This window comes from Brachyhypopomus gauderio, chromosome 1 (assembly GCF_052324685.1).
Source record: "Brachyhypopomus gauderio isolate BG-103 chromosome 1, BGAUD_0.2, whole genome shotgun sequence".
NCBI lineage: Eukaryota > Metazoa > Chordata > Actinopteri > Gymnotiformes > Hypopomidae > Brachyhypopomus > Brachyhypopomus gauderio.
In genome coordinates this window covers 36,032,820-36,052,180 of record NC_135211.1, presented here as the reverse complement: position 1 = coordinate 36,052,180, position 19,361 = coordinate 36,032,820, and the positions used below count along the sequence as shown (strand labels likewise).

Genomic DNA, 19,361 nt, shown 5'->3' with positions numbered 1-19,361 from the left:
TAGTTTGAATAGTGTGAGGTTTGCATAACACTGTGTGTGTGTGTGTGTGTGTGTGTGTGTGTGTGTGTGTGTGTGTGTGTGTGTGTGTGTGTGTGTGTGTGTGTGTGTGTGTGTGTGTGTGTGTGTGTGTGTGTGTGTGTGTGTTTAGGTATGACAGTGAGTGCTCTAAAGGACGGTTCGGGTCTGATCATCCGTACAGTAGTTAATGGAGGTGCCATCAGTAAGGATGGTAGGCTCGGAGTGGGAGATGGAATCACAGCCATTAATGGAGAACCCACCACTAATCTAACCAATGCACAGGCGAGAGCGATGCTACGGAAACATTCACTTATTGGGCCAGAACTCAGGTACACACACACTCACACTCACACTCTATATTTTTGAATACTTAAACATTACATACACATATTGACCCAGTTCTAACCAATGCACTGGAAAGGTCTACAAATACACTTATTAGTTGAGAACACAAGTGCTCACACAAGCACATCATTTAAAGCTATCTATTCTACAACTTTAAAGAAAGAAAGAAATGTTCCACAATATAGCCTGAACATAATCACCCATCTCTGACATGTTTTAGATTTTGCATTGCTACTACTAATCTATCAGCTGTTTCATTCTTATTTTTGTACATCTTGTGTGGCAATGGAAGTTTGACATATGTACCTGCTGCATTCCTTGATATGCACCGAGCCGTCGGCATACGGTCGAAACAGGAGACAAATGCAGACCGAGCCGCCACCACCACCATCCAGTTACAAATGGACCATGCCGATGCTGCCCAATCAAGGCAGCCTCCTGACACAGCCCTGGGAAAGCTGTAAGAAAGAGTTAATGACCTTCTATACAAGGGCTTCTAAAATTAGGATTGTGTTTGAAAAATCTGATATTTTTTTTACTTTGGAATTATATAGATTTCTGAATGAATGACTCCTAGAATGTGATCTTGTCATATTTGACCTTTATGCAAAAAAACCCCAATGTGGGAAAATACTTCTCACAATAGAATTCTGATAGAGCAGTCAAAATTGCTCAAGCTAAGTTTCTCACTTAAAACATCTTTTAAAAGAATTCTGAAAGTGTTGCAAATGTATTTCTAATTCTAAACACTAGCCAGGCAGAGATTTATTGAAGATATTCAGCATTTTGTTTCTCCCTTGAGTCGGTGTGAAGATACACAGTGGGTGTGATGACACATTGTAGAATCCTTAAAGAAGTGACAAAGAACCTTAGATCAGCCATCAACCTACAGGCATCTCTTTTACTTGATACTGTCACTATTCGCAAGTGTTTCAAAAAGAAAAGCATTACTGTCTGTCCTGGTGTTACTGAAGATCAAGAAGCTCCACAGCTGTAGTAGAAGCACACAGCGTTGCGTTTTGTAGAAAACAAAACCCTGCAAACCACTGCCACATCCCAGCTAAGACGCTGCCTTAGGGTCTGGAAAGCTTGCAATTACTGTGGGGAACAATGACTTCCAAGTTGCATCAGGTAATTTTACAGTTGAATGTCGGGCTGTTTGTTTGTGGTGTGAACCTGAAAAGAAGCTGAAACGATCTAAAACAGAGACCAAAAACAGCACAGGAGATGTTGAAGTCTGTATTTTGTAACGTCCAAGTCCCGTTGAAATGCTCTGCAGAAGGCCATTGAAGTAATACAGCTCATATAGAGGAAGAACACTTTGTGTGGGAGAAATGCTTCAAATGCCTCCTACCTGTGCTCAGCACTGAACAGCAGCTACATAAAGGATTTGCTTGAGGTCACTGCCAATAAATGAGGTTCCATTAGTTAATATAATGGCAAATGTATTTTTCATATCAATGACCTTGACTTTTTAAGCTGCCTATTCAATAAAAATATGGCCAAGTAAAAAGCTTGCCTGTTGAATGTTTACTTATTACTGAGTATCATTGAGGTTGATTGTTTATTATTGCAATTTAAATGAAGATCACATTTCATTTTAGGAGCCATTTAGGGGAGACTGGGTAATTCCAATGAATCCATCTTAGAGTTAGCCATTATACATTTTGCATGTTTTGAAGCATTAATGAGAAATGTATGTATTTTAGCAGACACGTCTCTCAACCAACCAAAACGGATGGGGGAAGGATGAGCAGGATCTCCTGGAGAGACCAGGAGATGGAGGGAGCTGTGAGACAGACACCATGGGGGCGTGGCCATGACGGAGCAGGGCATCTTGGAAAGGGAGGAGTAACACCAGACAGAATGGGCTCCCAACAAGCCAGTAGACCTAGAGGAGCAGCAGAGGACCTGGGCAACAAGAACATGGAGCAGGCACTTCAACAAAAGCGAGGAGAACAACAGGCTCAGTCTAGGTAAGAAAAACCTGCCTTGCCCAACTCTGGGTAAAGCACACACTGCAGTGGATAAATACCAGGTGTAGTATTTGTGTTAGAGCAGGAAAATCACCAACACTGCTGCTCATCAGAAGCGTAGGGTGTTATTGGCAGACATTACAAACATACACACATACACAGAAGCGTATAAGCCTCTGCAGAAGGAGTGTGAAAAATCCATTCCTGAAGAGCCCCAACACTGCAGAGTTTTGATTTAAGCCGAGAGAACACAGCCCCTTCCAGAGCTGAGCAGCACGGCCTGTTATTTGACTGTTTTCACAGATGTTGTGGATGTGAATGTGCCTGTGTTTCTCAGGGTGACGCTAATAAGGAGGAATGGGGAAAGCCTTGGCATTAGTATTACTGGGGGGCGTGGCATGGGCAGTCGCCTCAGCAACGGAGAAGTGAGGCGAGGGATCTTTATAAAACACATCGCCGATGACAGTCCAGCGGCACGCAACAACATGCTCAAAGTCGGAGACCGAATACTACAGGTGCAGAGCACAGTTACCTAGCTACACCATCTCCATCTTGTGGCCACATGATGTACTGCGCATGATCAGAGCCTGTTTTCATTAACTCTTAGCATCCTTGTACCAATCATTTTTACAGTGAAGCTGGAACTGTGGGTCTGCATGTTAACTTTGAGCTCCCTTTACCACCCACTTGAAGAAAGTTACTTTGTTGATTTAGCAAAGTTTTAATCAATGCATTCAGTATTTGTTTGTTTTCTAAAATCTGCCATTGCTTTCTTTTGCTTTGCAAGTTAATGTCTTGTGTCCTACTTTTAATCGTTATGTTACGAGGTCCTGCTACAATGTTTTGGTAATTGGTAGTGTAACCAAGTGAAATTCCCATGGAACTCAGCATCTAGTGTCCCGAGAGGATATGAGAGACTGATGCTGTGTATGCTTGACTGTGTGTTAGGTTGGAGGCGTGGATGTGAGCGCTTCCACCCATGAAGAAGTGGTGGAGGCCATTCGCCAGGCGGGGGTCAAAGTGCAACTGTTAGTGCAGCATCAGCAGGTAATGCACCGTCATGATACAAGAATCCACAGGTAACACTCCATGATGTTACAAGAACCTGCAGACACAACACATAATGCTATGTGACTGCTCAGGTAATGCACATGTGATGTTACATTTATTTACATGTATGGCCTTTATCCAGATGCAACTGAGAAAAATTATTTTAATTGAACACATATAAAAGGCTATGATGTTACTACCTTTTTCCACTGAAGAATGTTTTAAAAGAGTACTACTGCTGCAAGACTGATTCATGCAACACTTTCTATGAATCTGGTACTCGAAATACATTATTTGCATCAGATACAGTTAAAATATGTTTTGATAATGCATTGTCAGTTTGTGTTAGGAAGCCTTATGCTATGGTGTTATGTGTTATTATACATTTATGTACAGTTACAGGGGCTTATATCTATTTCAAGTGTAATAAAGCATTATGAATCCTTTATAAATCTTTATGAACACACTTATAATGTGTAGTGTTAAACCATATACCAAAGTGTTATGATGTTTTGATCCTTCCCTGAGCCGCTGTGGTTTATTTTAATACAGGCTTCAATCACAAGACATGAAGAACATCTCTCACAAGAACACCATCACAACCGTCTGGTGTGTGTCTGCCCTCCATTGTGGTCTGTCTGTCTGCGTGCACATAGCACTGTAGCGTGTTTATATGTTCCCTCCCTCTGTAGGAGAGTGACAGCCAGAATAGCCCAATCCTTCCCATCTGCCCCGCCTACCCCACCACGCCCATCCCCTTTAAGGTTAGCTCACAACAGCTGTACAAATATCTCAACAAAATATAAACTCACTGGAATATCTATATATATGTGTGTGTGTGTGTGTGTTTGTGTGTGTGTGTGTGTGTGTGTAACTTTTATGTGTGTATGTTTATATATATATATATATATATATATATATATTTATATTTATTTATTTCTCTGCCAGCCTACAGAAAGGTTGTTAAGGAAACCTCCCCAAGCAGTCCTACCTCCCCTAAGGCTGCCCTCAGGGCCTGTCGGCACGGTAACGGATGGAGTGACAACTAAGAATGTTTTTGAAAGGCAGAGCGAGCCACTAGAGACTACACAGCACAGCGAACAGGAACAGGCTTCATACTGGAGTATGTGTGTGTGTGTGTGTGTGTGTGTGTGTGTGTGGGTGTGTGTATGGGTGTGTATGAGTGTGTGTGTGTGTGTGTGTGTGTGTGTGTGTGTGTGTGTGTGTGTGTGTGTGTGTGTGTGTGTGTGTGTGTGTGTGTGTGTGTGTGTGTATGTACGTGTGTGCGGGTGTGTATGAGTTTGTGTGTGTAAGTCAAGTATTAAATCCTTAAAGTTGCTTTCAAAGTGATTTCAAAGTCTTCCTAATTTGTGCTCAATATAGCAGTATAAGCCAAGGACAAAAGGACATATGTTTGTGTGGATGTGTGTGTGTCCGTGCATACAAAACACCATGTCCTCAATCAGTCTGAGTGTTAACCTGTATAGCTGTGTATTAATGAACCGGAACTTATTTCTGAACACCAGTATAACTTGAATATCATTTTAAGATGACAGACATAACATTAAACCCTGGCACAAAGGTTTATATTATCCATGGAATAGAACAATTCTAATTCTAGAAATAGTATAATTATCTGAGCCCAGATAGAGTAATAATTTGTGACTTGAACTGTGTATGTGTGTGTGTGTGTGTGTGTGTGTGTGTGTGTGTGTGTGTGTGTGTGTGTGTGTGTGTGTGTGTGTAGGCCATATGCTGGAGAGGTATGGCAGTCTGCCTGGAGATCTGAAGATGGTGGAGCTTGACTGTGAAGCACACAGCTCCGGTCTGGGAGTGTGTGTGACAGGGAGCCGAGACACCACCCATGGGAGAATGAGGGTGTACGTGTCGGAAGTTCAGCCGGACGGAGCTGCTGCTGCCGATGGCCGTATCCGAGCGGGAGACGAGCTGTTGGAGGTCAGGGTCCAACCTCTGAACTCTGACTTGTGACTTTGGCTGCTGGAAATACACCTGTCAATTTTTTTTTTTATAAAACACTAACATAACTTATAGTTGGTGTGTGTCTGTGTCTACTGCAGATAAACGGGCAGATTTTGTACGGTCGTAGTCACCAGAATGCTGCTTCTATCATCAGCAATGCTCAATCTAAAGCTATGATTGTACTGATGAGGTGAAGCACACACACACACACACACACACACACACACACACACACACACACAATCCTCTATTCACACAGCTGCATGTACAACACATATCCTCACTCATTGACTATCTTTAATATATACATAAACCATATTCTCTATTTTGTAACATGCTGAAATTTTTTGTACATTACACACTATATAATATAAAACATTTTCTATTTATTTTTCTTAATGTTACCCACATCACCATAGGGGATAGCCCACACCTAGACAACACTCCCACAGAGGTCCACACCATGACTCCAACTCCCAAGAGTCCTGACTGTCATTACATCACAGACACACCCCCATCACTGTCACATGCACCTCCGGGCCACAGAGACAGTATGAGCCTTCCTCTGAGCATTAACACACTTAATGGGAAGCCCAGAGTGTCCATCGCGTCACTCAAAAGTGTATTACAAGCATGCAACCCTCCTACCTCACTGATCACTGGTCAGTTATTGACTGCAGAGCCACTGCTGATGAATATTACTGAGACAGACTGGCAGACCAGTCTCAGATCAGCTTTAACTCTGCCATGGTGGTGCGTATTTAGCTAAGGGTTATCAGGTACAGTAGCTGTGATGGAGTTGTTATATGTGATCACAGCACTGCTGGGTTCAGAATGGTCCATCACCAAACAAAATCTTGCTAACCGTGGTTGTGTGATCAGATAAAAATCAGATAAAAAGGATGGGGGATGTAGTTTGGCAATGGATGGCAATGGATGACCTATTGTCTCTGTATACCTGTATACCTAAGTGTGGATAATAAATTATGTATTTGTTCACGTGTTTCCAATGTATACTGATCTTTATTCTTCTATTATTAACTCACTAGAAATAAAATGGAATTGAGACACATGGCTACAGGACCAGTCTTGGAGGTAAGATACGCACACACACACACACACATACACACACGCGCGCACACACACACACTCCTGTGACACCTTTTAAATGGGAATTATGGAAATTAACTTGCTAATGACACTATATACATATGAAAGGGATGTAGCTTTTGAACTGGATCACTTTGAATCACAGCTGAATTTCTCTTCAGTCAGGTAACAGCACCTCTGTAGGCTATTCTTCCTGTTCACATCCCTATTATCACCACGTGTTGTTTTGGGTGCTGTGATCTGTTGTGTTCAGACAGAGAGCTCTCCCATTGTATCGCCCTCTGCTGTGGGCATCATCATGTTCAAAGAAGACAAGCATGATACTCTTTTAAACCAGGTAGGCACTAACATTCAGAAATGTAAAGATACACACAGAGAAAAATACTTTAAAATGATTTTTTACCAATTTTGTACAACTCTATTTGTCTGTTTCTTAGGAAGGAAAGGCAAGATTAGAAGATACACATAGGGCTTATTCCTCTGAGAAGAGCAGTATTAATCGCCATATTTCTTCATCCAATCACAAACCTCCGAGTGACCCTGTTCCTACCTTCTACAGCTCATTATCCAGTCAAATTTCTCCAAGCTTTTCCAACCCACCCATATCTCACAACACAGCAGCCAATCATACACAGACTATCCACCCCACTTCCGCCCTCTGTAGCCCCTCGGCCAATCACTCTGGCATTGGAGTACCCAGCTCCTCCTACTGTCCATCATGCTCCAGGAGCCCCGATCTCTTGACACATCCCATCATTCCTGGTTGTTTAAACACCATTGACATCTGTAAAGGAATGTCTGGTCTGGGCCTGACCATTGTGGGAGGCTGCAACACAATACTGGTGAGAAACTACTAATGCTAATGGCTAATGCTAATAGCTGAGTAAAACACTAGCATAATAGTGCTGCTGAAGATCCTTCTGTCCATCTGAAGAAAACTGTTGGATCCCCCCACAGTGTTGCTGTAGCAGAAATAGAGCTTAACATTAAATGTGTTAAGTAGGCCTACAGTGACTGGTGAAAGCATTACTAATAGGCTTTTTAAAATGGAAACACTGGCAGATTAAAGGAGGGTAAGCAGTACTGGGGGAAGCTGTGTCCATAGAGGCAATGATTCCCTGGATTTGGATTAAATTTAGACCAGGAGATTAGATCTCCAGGATTCCGATGGTATAATTCATTGGTTTAATTGTTTAATTGATCTGTTCAATTAAACAGTTTCAAAAAAGATATATATGGTATTTTATATAAAATGCTTTAAAGTCATGGCCTGGCAGTCATGGCCTGGCGGTTAGGGAACTCGTCTTGTGACCGGAGGGTCGTGGGTTCGATTCCCAGACAAGCCATGACTGAGGTGCCCTTGAGCAAGGCACCTAACCCCAACTGCTCCCCGTGCGCCGAGCTGGGGCTGCCCACCGCTCTGGGCACGTGTGACCCACAGCCCCCTAATAATCACTAGTGTGTGTTCTGACTGCACAGGTGGGTTAAAAGTGGAGGACAAATTTTGATTGGGGTGTAAAAATCACAATTGACAAAATATGGCTTTTTTTTTTTTAAACAGAAGTCCGCGCGTTCATGGAATATCTAATCACCAACCGTGGTTTCAATTGACCATAGCTTACCCCACTCAGAAAATATTCAATAAAAAAATAGTCACCAGAAATATGGTAAGCAATTCATAAATTTAATTGCACCCTGTTCTGACTAGTGTGATGAAATCTTGTGCCACTGCACCTGTGATGTTAAGCATCCTTTTATCCAATAAATATTTTAGAGAGAGTGAGATCACATTCATATAAATGTAATACATCAATAAATATAATTGTTCTAGGATTCGCTACTGTTCACGGTTTCAGACATTTGTAGTGGGACTTGGAATCTTTGCTGTTCCTAGGGTTGCACTCTTCTGGGTAGAAATCGATGTTCAAATCCATGACAGATAGTTTGCAATATCTAAAGATGAGAAGCACAGTACTGCTATAATGCTTGTGAATTCTTTAGAAGGTAATAAGAAAGTAAATGAAATAATGGAAAGTCAGAACATATGTATATGTACAGTATATGTATGAAAATTATGCATATGAATCCATGTGTCATGTTGTCACTGGGCGGAATTTTCCTCACACTACAGCCTTCTAGTCAGAGGCTGCAGTACACATGTTTGGCTGCTCCTAACATTTCTCTGTCCTGGGTTGAGATCTGTGTTCTGATTTCTGAACTGTTGAAGACAACCCTCCATCTCAGAGGTCACAGCCACTACAGCTTTTCTGATGTAGATGAACAAGGTCAGAAAATACCTATTTACTTTCCCTTTGACAAAGGTTATCTTCACATTTCCAGCCTGAAGTGGTTCACACACACATTTGATATGTTTCAACATTGTGTAGACCCACAAATACGATCTTTTCATTTCAGGTCTGAGTCACTTTTGTGTGTAGTCTTAGATCGGATACAAATCCACTGCATGGCACTGTGACATTAATGAGAACTGTCAGATCAGAATTCGTGTGGTTTTTTGTCTATAAGCTTGCAAAGACGGATATTATATAATGAATCTTGGTTGGCCTTCATGCTGAAATTGACTAAAAAACCAAATGATAAATTCTGTGAAAACCCTTTTTAAGGCTTGTTGACTAGCATGAATTCATCAAATGAGAGACATGATCACCCCGTGCAGAGAAGAAGCTAACACTAGGCTTTAGGAATGATTGATTGATTGATTGATTGATTGATTGATCACAATCAATAATAATTAAGGTTAATAGACCCATCACCCTATCAAACTTTATTTCCACACAGTTCTAGTACAGGGCAACAAAATACAGATTGGCATGTACTACAAAGTGCATACACCATATTTACAACGTATACAACATAAACAGTTCAAGTCACACAGTCACACCCTTCAAGATGGAGTCCTCTACCAGATGCCTGGGAGCTTGAATGTCCTGTGTAGTATCTTAGCTGTTCCCAGGACTGCACTCTTCTGAGCTGTTTCCAGAATTGCACTCTTCTGGACGGAGATCTCAGGTGTTGTTCCTGGGATCTGTTGGAGTCATTCTCAGTCAGTTTGGGGGTCTTATTGCCATGGGAACCACATCTTTCCACCTCTTCTTTCAGCTCTTGATAATGTTCGAGCTTCTCATGTTCCTTGTGTCATGTTGCTATCACATGGGATCGCCACATCAATACTACAGCCCTTTTCTGCTGTCGATTCATCACCATGATGTCAGGTTGGCTATCCATTACCATTACGTCATTCTGTATGTGGAGTCCCAAAGGATATTAGCTTGGTTGTTCACTCTATGAGGGGTGTCCCACTTTGACCTTGAGACTTACCACCCATACTGGGCACATATGTTTCTGTATACTTGGTTATGGCGTTCCATGTATGCTCTGCCTGCTAGAACTTGCTCCCCGCTGTTATGTGCTGGATCGTGTCAGGGGCATCTTTGCACAGCCTGCATCTGGAGTCCTCCCTGGTGTGTTAGATCCCAGCCTCTATTGATCTATTGATCTTGTATTGAGAGCTCGTTCCTGTGCAGGCATGATTAGCGCCTCCGTGCAGTCCAGCCTTTTATATATAAATCATTAGCTGTATATATATATATATATATATATATATATATATATATATATATATATATATATATATATATATATTTATATATATATATATATATATATATATATATATATATATATATATATATATATATATTTATATATATATATATATATATATATATATATATATATATATATATATATATATATATATATATATATATATATGTATGTATGTGTGTGTGTGTGTGTGTGTGTGTGTCGCGCACGCGCTCGTAGTAAAAAAGGGCATATTTTAATGGATTATGCTTACATTTTAAATGCACCCCCACAAACAGAACTTTAAGCTGTCATCAAAATATAGGATAGTTACTTGAAAGAATTTAATATGTAAGATAGTCGATATTTGTTTATTAGAGTATAATAACATTGGTTGTTTCATTGGTTTGGCATCTATGCTGATTTTTAATGTCGAATGAGCAGTAAAGAAAATTTATAGTGGGTGTGTCCAGACTTTTGACTGGTAAGGTGTGTGTGTGTATATATATATATATATATATATATATATATATATATATATATATATATATATATATATATATATATATATGCAGGGGAGTTTCTCAGACTGCTGATGTTAAGGATTCATTCCTAGAGTCTCCTCCTGTTTCACTGTTTCACTGTCTCAGGGAGCGATTATGATTCAAGAGGTGCATGACGGGGGTGCAGCTCATAGTGATGGTAGACTCATGGCTGGAGATCACATTCTAGAGGTACGGACACTTACATACTGTGTCATTTTATAGCTCGTAATACACATTACGCAGTTTCTCCACCTAATCAGTTTCTTGTACACTGAAAATATTTAAAGATGGTCAATTTTATTTTGGGATATTTTTTATCTCAGTCATTGGAAGTAATTAAACATTTTGGAAAGATTTAACCAAGTTTAACCATGTTTATGTCCTAAATGCAATAACTGAGCCATAATAAGACCGTTATGTGCAGTGTCCAGGTCTAGTATCTGCTGTTAGGAATGGGTGTGGAACAGACCGTACTAAATCTTCAACTTTTCTTTCCCTCATGTAAACCCCTTGCTGTGTAATGACATGCTGGGACATTTTATAGTAAAATAGACAAAATATGTGCGTATTCATCTGAAATTACTGTGGTGCTGCCACATATGGTTACTATAGCAACATATACAAGGCATGCCTTCTTCTGCCTTGCGTTATTTATGATTGTCCCCACAATTTCACCTTCCATTGTGTTTGACAGTGTTCATTATTGTTTCATCTGCCCATAAAAGGTGAAATTGTACATCATTAATTTTGTATTTTAACAGTCTATGCTGTGGTCAGTTTTTGGTGGTAATGAGAGTTTTGTTGCAGTGGAGTAACCTAGATAATCCTGTAGACACAGAGTATAATCAAGTATGTTAGTGATTTCATAGGACAACATTAAGATTTTCCTCTCTTCTCATGGCATTTCTCTTTTTTTGTCTGTCCTCAAATATGGTTTGGACTGAATTATTCATTTCATTCTTAAGTACTTGTATGCATCTGTTGTGTTAATTCAACCAAGTCCAAAACCAGACATCTAAGGAAAGATTAAAGTTGGTAGGGTTGTCCAACACTATCAGTATACACCTCTGTTATCTGTCACTGCAACAAGTCCTTTAACCAATAAGAAACTCTGAGAAGTAAACATAAATAAAAGGCTCATATTTCTTGAGAAACAAACCGTTGGTTAGGCTTGTTGACTGTTTTGTGTTGAGCATAAGCGCAGATCTCGTGATGTTTGGTCAACAGTTACAATATATTCTCTTTGTCATCTATGTAATTAGTCTCAGATCAGATTTGCTTTTAGTCCAAGAGTCAATTTAAAGTAGGTTTAACCCGATATTAGCTCTATTCATGTCATACTAGTCAGTGGTTTTCATGCTAAACCTGACTAGATGCCGCTGTTTCTCTAGGTGAATGGTATAGACCTGAGAATGGCCACCAACCAGGAGGCCCTGAGCATTCTTCGCCTGAGTCCCCACCTTGTGCGTCTCTGTGTGTACAGACAACCCTGGACACACTGCACACACACCTTCAAGAACCCAGCTCCATACGTTCAGGAGGACATGTGGGACCTTTTCACAGTGGACCTACAGATAGGCCCAAGGCAGAGTCTGGGACTGAGTGTTGTGGGCAAAAGGTACACCTGAATTTAGGTGGATTGTATTTAAATTTATCCCAAATAATGCTTGCAAGTTAAAGCTTATTATGTATTAATATTTTAAACATTGGCCAGTGTGATTTGGTGATTTTAAACATCACCCAGTGGTGATTTTAATCATCTCTCGGAAAAAAACTATGATTATCCAGGTGAACCTTGTTCCCCATCTTTATTAAGGACTTGCAAAGTCCTAATGTTCTCCTTTGGCTGTGTTGAGGAACCTTCAGGTACTGATTGGATATGCTGGCTTCACTGAGTGGAGCTATTCGCACTCTGAGGCCGGTCATGCAGGCGTGCTGTTAGGGCAAGATATGCTAGAAACGGGGTCCAACTTCACTGGAAGTAACATGATAGAGCGATATTAATATGTGGGTGTGCGATTGTGATGGATTGTGATGGATTGTGCTGGACTGTGATGGATTGTGCTGGACTGTGATGGATTGTGCTGGATTGTGATGGATTGTGATGTCCGGGTGTGCTTGCGATGTGTTGCAGCAATGACACCGGCATATTTGTGTCCGAGATAATGAAAGGAGGAGCTGTAGAGTTTGATGGAAGACTGTTGCCAGGTGACCAGATTCTGTCAGTGAATGGAGAGGACATCCGAGCTGTGACTCAAGACTATGCCACAACACTTCTGCAGGTAACACACACACACACACACACACACACACACACACCTAAGGTACAGTGTCCCTGTGATAGAGCCACTGCGCCTTCAAAGCAAAGGACAGTGTGAGTCTGGCTGCCGTGCCAGAGTGCTGGCTCTTCACTGGTCGTCACACATCTGTAACCATGAGGATTTGAGGCTGGGTGACCTCTCCTACAATATCAGACAAACCGAATAACTCAAGTTTCAAAGTGTAATTGCATTGGAAAATACAACAAACATGGTCTAAAGGTATTTAGTCTGTAGCTAATTAAAGTATATAACTATTGACTGGCTGTATTACATGTGTGTGTGTTTATTTCAGAACTGCAGAGGCTCGGTAGCACTGGAGATGGCACGGTTTAAGGCTAATCCACACTATTCATACCAGGTACATCTAACTATTCCTAACTACAGCATTTATTCTCAAATTACATTTTACTAGTAATGTAAGATCTTCGTTTTCAAACATTAAATGAGAGTCATCACCTACAACATAGTGACTTCAAATTGTTCAAATCTTTAACACACAAAACTTTTAATGGTACTTTAATGAAAGTTTAATAGTTCTTTAATGATTATTTGTGAACCGAAATGTAAGTAGCAATTACTGATCCACTGTTTGAGCTGCTTTGTCCTGAGGACACTCACTCCCCCATATTCTTCCAGGTTGGTGATTCACATGCATCTCCTCTCCCCTCTGTCAATATTTATGACGGTAAATGCTGAACTGCTACTTATCAACCATCAGTCTTTGCCAAATTTGTTTGTAATCAATATCATCCATCAGTATAAGTAATCAGTAAATCAATGTTTATTTGCTGTTTACAGCTTTGGACAGGAACAGGGACGCCAGGACAGTAACTCTTGAGAAGGTGTGCCCTTTTACCACGCACTACATCAACGCTGTCAATTTATCTGCAGCAGAGGACAGTCATGATTGGAATGCCGTCACGGACATGGCTGCTGATTTTAGCAAATAAGCCCACGCATACATGCGCTCAGAACAAAACTAAACTCCATCACGGTGGCTTAAAGTGAGACAGCAGGCATGTTTATCGCTGTTCACTTCAGTTCCAATAGCAAGGTGTCTGTTGTTGCTGTGGCGACGTTTATTCTTAGTTCAAGACAAATGGCCATTACTGTTGCTGTGGTTTTTGACTGGAATGGTTGCTCAGGGTAGGATGGTAATGGTGACTCACTGGGGGCTGTGTGCGAGTGTGACTGTGGGTTTAGCAGGTCTCTATGCATCTGCGTAGACTCCATCCACACTGGGCTGGAGGTATAGACAGGAGACCATGAGATAATACTCCTTGGCTTGAAAACCCAAATTGCTCATTTGCTCTCTGGACTGTTCTGTTTGTTTTGTGTTCATTAGTGAGCTTGCCTTCGTGTAGCTACTTCTGGTCCCTAACATTAGCTTTTTGGCTTTACTGTGCGCACAATTCCAGGTCACTCCACACAGCGAAGATGGTCTTTCTGCTTCTAGACATCACCAGACATTCCAAAAATCTGCTACACCCAAGACCACATGAGGTGCCCAGAACAACTGTGTTTCTGTTATTGTAATAATTCACAGTAAAAAAAAAAGTGAACATTAGACAGTTTCCATGTACAATATCTAAAGATGAGAAGCACAGTGCTGCTATTACTTTTGTTACCGCTTTAGAGTTTGTATATATATATATATATATATATATATATATATATATATATATATATATATATATATATATATATATAATAAATCAGACATGAAATGTGATTGTTCATACACGTCTGAAAACTAGACAAGATAACCCACCTAAGCAAAGTAAAAAGTGAAAAATAAAAAGAATCCAAACTTTCATTTCAGTAACTGTTGTAACTTTGGCAGCATTACTTTCAGTCAAAACGTCAGTTCAGGGTTTTATTAACAGTTCAGAGTACAACATGTCGTGAATTGCAAAATGAATGAGTAAGGAATGGAATAATAGAAGGGAATAATATAAATACAGTACATTGTGTATATTACATACATTCTGTATACATCTTATAGCCTTCTATTAACAGTCATTCCTCCAGCTCCTGGGTCACAGCTCCAAGTGCCTCTGTCACCACTGGGACCACCTTGATGTTAACCTTCCACATTCTCACTTTTTCTTCTATCAGTGCCCGGTATTTTTCTCATATTCCTTTCTTTGAATGTTTCTATCACTTGAGACTGCCACATCTATTACGACTGCAGTCTTCTGAATTGTATCTACTATGTCTGGTAGGTTTGACACTACTTGTTTGTCTGTCTGAATGTGGAGGTCCCACAGGATCTTAGCCTTGCTCTTAACTGTGTTCCCTGCCACTTCGTTGTGTCTCTCAGTTGTATGCTTTCCCCACCAGCATCTTGGAGCCTGCTACTAAGTGCTGGGCTGTCTCAGGGGCTGATTTGCACTGTATGCATCATGGGTCTTGTCTGGGGTGATACATCACTGCTTCAATCGACCTAGTGCTTAGTGCTTGTTCTTGTGGTGCCACCATTAGGGCCTCTGTGCTGTCCTTCAGCCTTTTGCTGGAAAGTCTTATGTCAGTCACGTCTGCTGTCTCTCGCTGGTACCATCCATGGAGGGGCATATCCACAGTGGTGCCCAGGTCTCCTCTCAGTCTATATTACTGTATCCTTGCTGTAGTTCCAGATCGATGAGACTCTCCAAGCTGGCGTACAGTTTGATGTCATGTACAGGAGGTGCTGATGATAGTGCCACTCCTACGCGTTCCCATACCTGGTGTTACTGAAGATCCAACTCCTACATGTGTTCTCATACCTGGTGTTACTGATGATCCAACTCCTACATGTGTTCTCATACCTGGTGTTACTGATGATCCATCTCCTACATGTGTTCTCATATCTGGTGTTACTGATGATCCATCTCCTACATGTGTTCCCATACCTGGTGTTACTGATGATCCATCTCCTACATGTGTTCTCATACCTGGTGTTACTGATGATCCATCTCCTACATGTGTTCCCATACCTGGTGTTACTGATGATCCATCTCCTACATGTGTTCTCATATCTGGTGTTACTGATGATCCATCTCCTACATGTGTTCCCATACCTGGTGTTACTGATGATCCATCTCCTACATGTGTTCTCATACCTGGTGTTACTGATGATCCATCTCCTACATGTGTTCCCATACCTGGTGTTACTGATGATCCATCTCCTACATGTGTTCTCATACCTGGTGTTACTGATGATCCATCTCCTACATGTGTTCCCATACCTGATGTTACTGATGATCCATCTCCTACATGTGTTCTTATACCTGGTGTTACTGATGATCCAACTCCTACATGTGTTCCTATACCTGGTGTTACTGATGATCCAACTCCTACATGTGTTCCTATACCTGGTGTTACTGATGATCCATCTCCTACATGTGTTCTCATAACTGGTGTTACTGAAGATCCAACTCCTACATGTGTTCCCATACATGGTGTTTCATAGTCAGAGAACTATGAGAAAAATATTCTATATGTTTTTGCTCTTTTGGGTGTACAGATATTACATGCGTTTACATACGTTCATAAGTTACCCATTAGCCAGTCACTTGTGTTTTTGTTCAGCCCATTCGTGTGTTTAGCTCCGTTTTGTGTAAGTTTTCCTTTATGCCTATTTCCCCAGTACTTACCCTGTATGGTACCATTGTATTTTCAGTTAGCTGTGTTTGTGTTGTCAGTAGCTTGGTTTGGTTTATCAGTGTGTGATTTTGTCGTCTTCGGGTTTTCTGTTTGTTTTGTTAATAAAATGTTTATGCTCCTGCACTTCCGTCTTGCCCACAACAACTCAACGTTGTTAAAGGACTTGACACATGGTAAAGGACTACTTTGCAGCAAAACTCTTCCAAGTTGCTCCTGGAATGATCAGCAATTAATGGAAGTGTTTGATCAGTTACATCTGTTAAAGGGGGTCATTCCAGTTACTTCAGACCATTTTATTAATCCCAATGGCCAATTCATTTGCAACTTCCCCATCCATACACACCCATCCATATTGAAAACGAACTTTATCCAATTTGTTTTCTGTCACATGCATTTAATGTTGGATAAACAGCACCACTGTATTTTGAAGGACTATGTTCTGTCCTTATGGGTTCTCAGAGGAAGTGAACTCTGCTTAGCGTATGCATGTTACAGTTCTCCGTACCAGACCACATCCCTGGAGAGTGGCTCTGCTGGCCTGGGCATCATCATCACAGGAGGCTTGCACAGTTCCCATGGCAACCAGCCCATTTACATCAAGAATGTCTTCCCCAAGGTGATAAGCACAGGGTACGCACTACATCCAAAGATCACCGTAATAGGCCACTTACAGGCAGTTCACTTCTTTTGTGAACTTATCTGATGATGATGTGTGGGCCTGCAGACCCCTTCCAGACCTGCCCATATTCTGCATGTATACATTGCTGTTGCTCTACAATCATCTGCTGGCTTAGAAACATGTATGAATTAATAACACACTGTAGTATGTGGGGCTGTATTTGCACTCCTCAGCAGCCAGTCTGACCACAAGGCTACTGCAAACCCAGGAGTGGCATTCACGTGTGCCATCAGAACCCAACACTCACGTGTGCCATCAGAACCCAACACTCACGTGTGCCATTAGAACCCAACACTCACGTGTGCCGTCAGAACCCAACACTCACGTGTGCCATCTGGTCTGCAGGTCATGTGGTCAGAATCCACATGATCCTCCAATGGTGACTGAGTTCAATTTGAGCTGTCGCACAACATAAGGGCATCAGTTAAAGGCAAAAACATAAGCATTTATGTATACACATAGGACATGTGTATATTTGTGTGTGTGTGCTTTATCTACATGTGCCTCGTGGCAAATGTCTTGTCTATGATGGGGATTTGAGTCCTCAGCTTTGTATTTTTCTCCACGCAGGGAGTCGCATTAAAGGACGGCCACCTGCGGCCGGCGATCAGCTGCTGGCAGCGAATGGGCGGAGCCTGCAGGGGGTCACGCACGCAGACGCCATAGCGATCCTGAGGCATGCCGGCAGCGCGGTCACATTGACCGTCCTCTCCCCCACACGGTCCACACGCATATGATCGTGCAGCTCACATACCTCACACAGCATCATTAACCTCAGTGCTGGAAAATTCAGACCTTCATCTTTTGAAGCCTGATAGAATACAATTTGAGCATGGCTACAGCAACATGTTCGTCAAGGGCAAACATGTTTGTTATTTAAAAAAAATAATTTTCACCAGCTTTGTGAGAAATTGAAAGGTTTTATACTCCGGCGCTGTATAAGCTCTGGAATGCGATTTCATACATGGTCCTAAATGTTTTCTGCAGCTTTTCGATGAAGCCAGACAACAAAACCAAATTAACTTGGGAGAAAATGTCCTGACAAGAATTCTAAAACTGCATTTCGGAAAATAAAGGGTTTTTATACTCTAGTGTTTTTCAAATGAAACATTCATCAACCTGCCCCTTTTTATGGCCAAATCTTGTTAAAAAATTCTTCATAAATCACAAGAATATTAAAGAGTGCAAACAGTGAACAGTGAACTAGGAGCAGAAAATGTTTCCACCTGAAAGGGAGAAAAAAAACACATTTTTATTTATTTATTTTTTAAGTGTCACTGCATTTCATAGTCACTGCTCCTTGCCACAGCTGTTAATGGTTCAGTCTATTCACACCAAACTGTCGTGCAGACACAGCCACACACATTCCCCCAGGAGGTAAAACTGGTAGACATTTTCAAAGACACAGCAGTTATAGTAACACAAATTTCTTCAATTATTCTAAGGGGATTTGACCTTTTAATACATTTTTGCATTATCTTGAATGAACTAAACTCCATGTGTTGGAATTGCAGTTACAGCTCCATTCCCACTAAAATAATGAAGGTCATGACACATGTTGACCTACAGGATGAACAAGACTAACACCAAAACGTTTTAGTTATCTGCTCAACATGGATGTACATCAACACAGCAGGATCAAAAATGTGTTGAAAAGCTGGGAGTCTTATGGTCTGGAATTAGTTGAAAAGACCAAGCTTGGTGGTGAAATGCAAATTGTTGCTACTGACATACAGGCACAGCTGACAAAATTCAGATCGCATTTTCCATGGTTTCTTTTGCTTGGTCCCGGATTCCACAGCCTAAAGCTCATGTTGAGTGGCAGAACCATATAACGACTTTTCACCGACCACATACATTTTCTTGTTACTAGCAGGGCAGTATCCAGCTGAAATACTGTTATATACCATTGATTAATAAGAATACTATAACTATTCATTGTATCTAATAACTGAAACAGAGCATGCTTGTTTTTTCAGAAGAAACACCAGTGCTACACTGTGACGTTCACTTACAGAACCCACTGAATACCACAATTTATTTTATACACACGTCACACCTATTCCTTGTATTTGCCATACCTGCA

At 41.1% G+C, this 19,361-nt stretch overlaps 1 protein-coding gene across 1 annotated transcript; it reads left to right on the top strand.

The window, feature by feature from the left end:
• The first annotated feature begins 685 nt into the window (after positions 1-685).
• Positions 686-18,513, top strand: LOC143519291 (multiple PDZ domain protein). The gene is made up of 19 exons (XM_077012589.1): positions 686-823; positions 2,073-2,339; positions 2,677-2,854; positions 3,288-3,386; positions 3,942-3,998; positions 4,082-4,153; positions 4,338-4,512; positions 5,137-5,345; positions 5,468-5,559; positions 6,419-6,464; positions 6,733-6,816; positions 6,917-7,321; positions 10,736-10,819; positions 12,022-12,248; positions 12,765-12,912; positions 13,244-13,309; positions 13,588-13,636; positions 13,750-13,793; positions 17,846-18,513. Exons 1-19 carry the CDS (start codon positions 687-689, stop codon positions 17,939-17,941), a joined length of 2,535 nt encoding a protein of 844 aa, XP_076868704.1. The 5' UTR covers position 686; the 3' UTR covers positions 17,942-18,513.
• The last annotated feature ends 848 nt before the right edge of the window (positions 18,514-19,361 follow it).

Coding starts and splice junctions, on each gene's coding strand:
- LOC143519291 (XM_077012589.1), top strand. CDS start 687: ATGCACCGAGCCGTCGGCATACGGTCGAAACAGGAGACAAATGCAGAC. Junction 10,820..12,021: donor CTGGAGATCACATTCTAGAG/GTACGGACACTT, acceptor CTGTTTCTCTAG/GTGAATGGTATAGACCTGAG. Junction 12,249..12,764: donor CTGAGTGTTGTGGGCAAAAG/GTACACCTGAAT, acceptor GATGTGTTGCAG/CAATGACACCGGCATATTTG.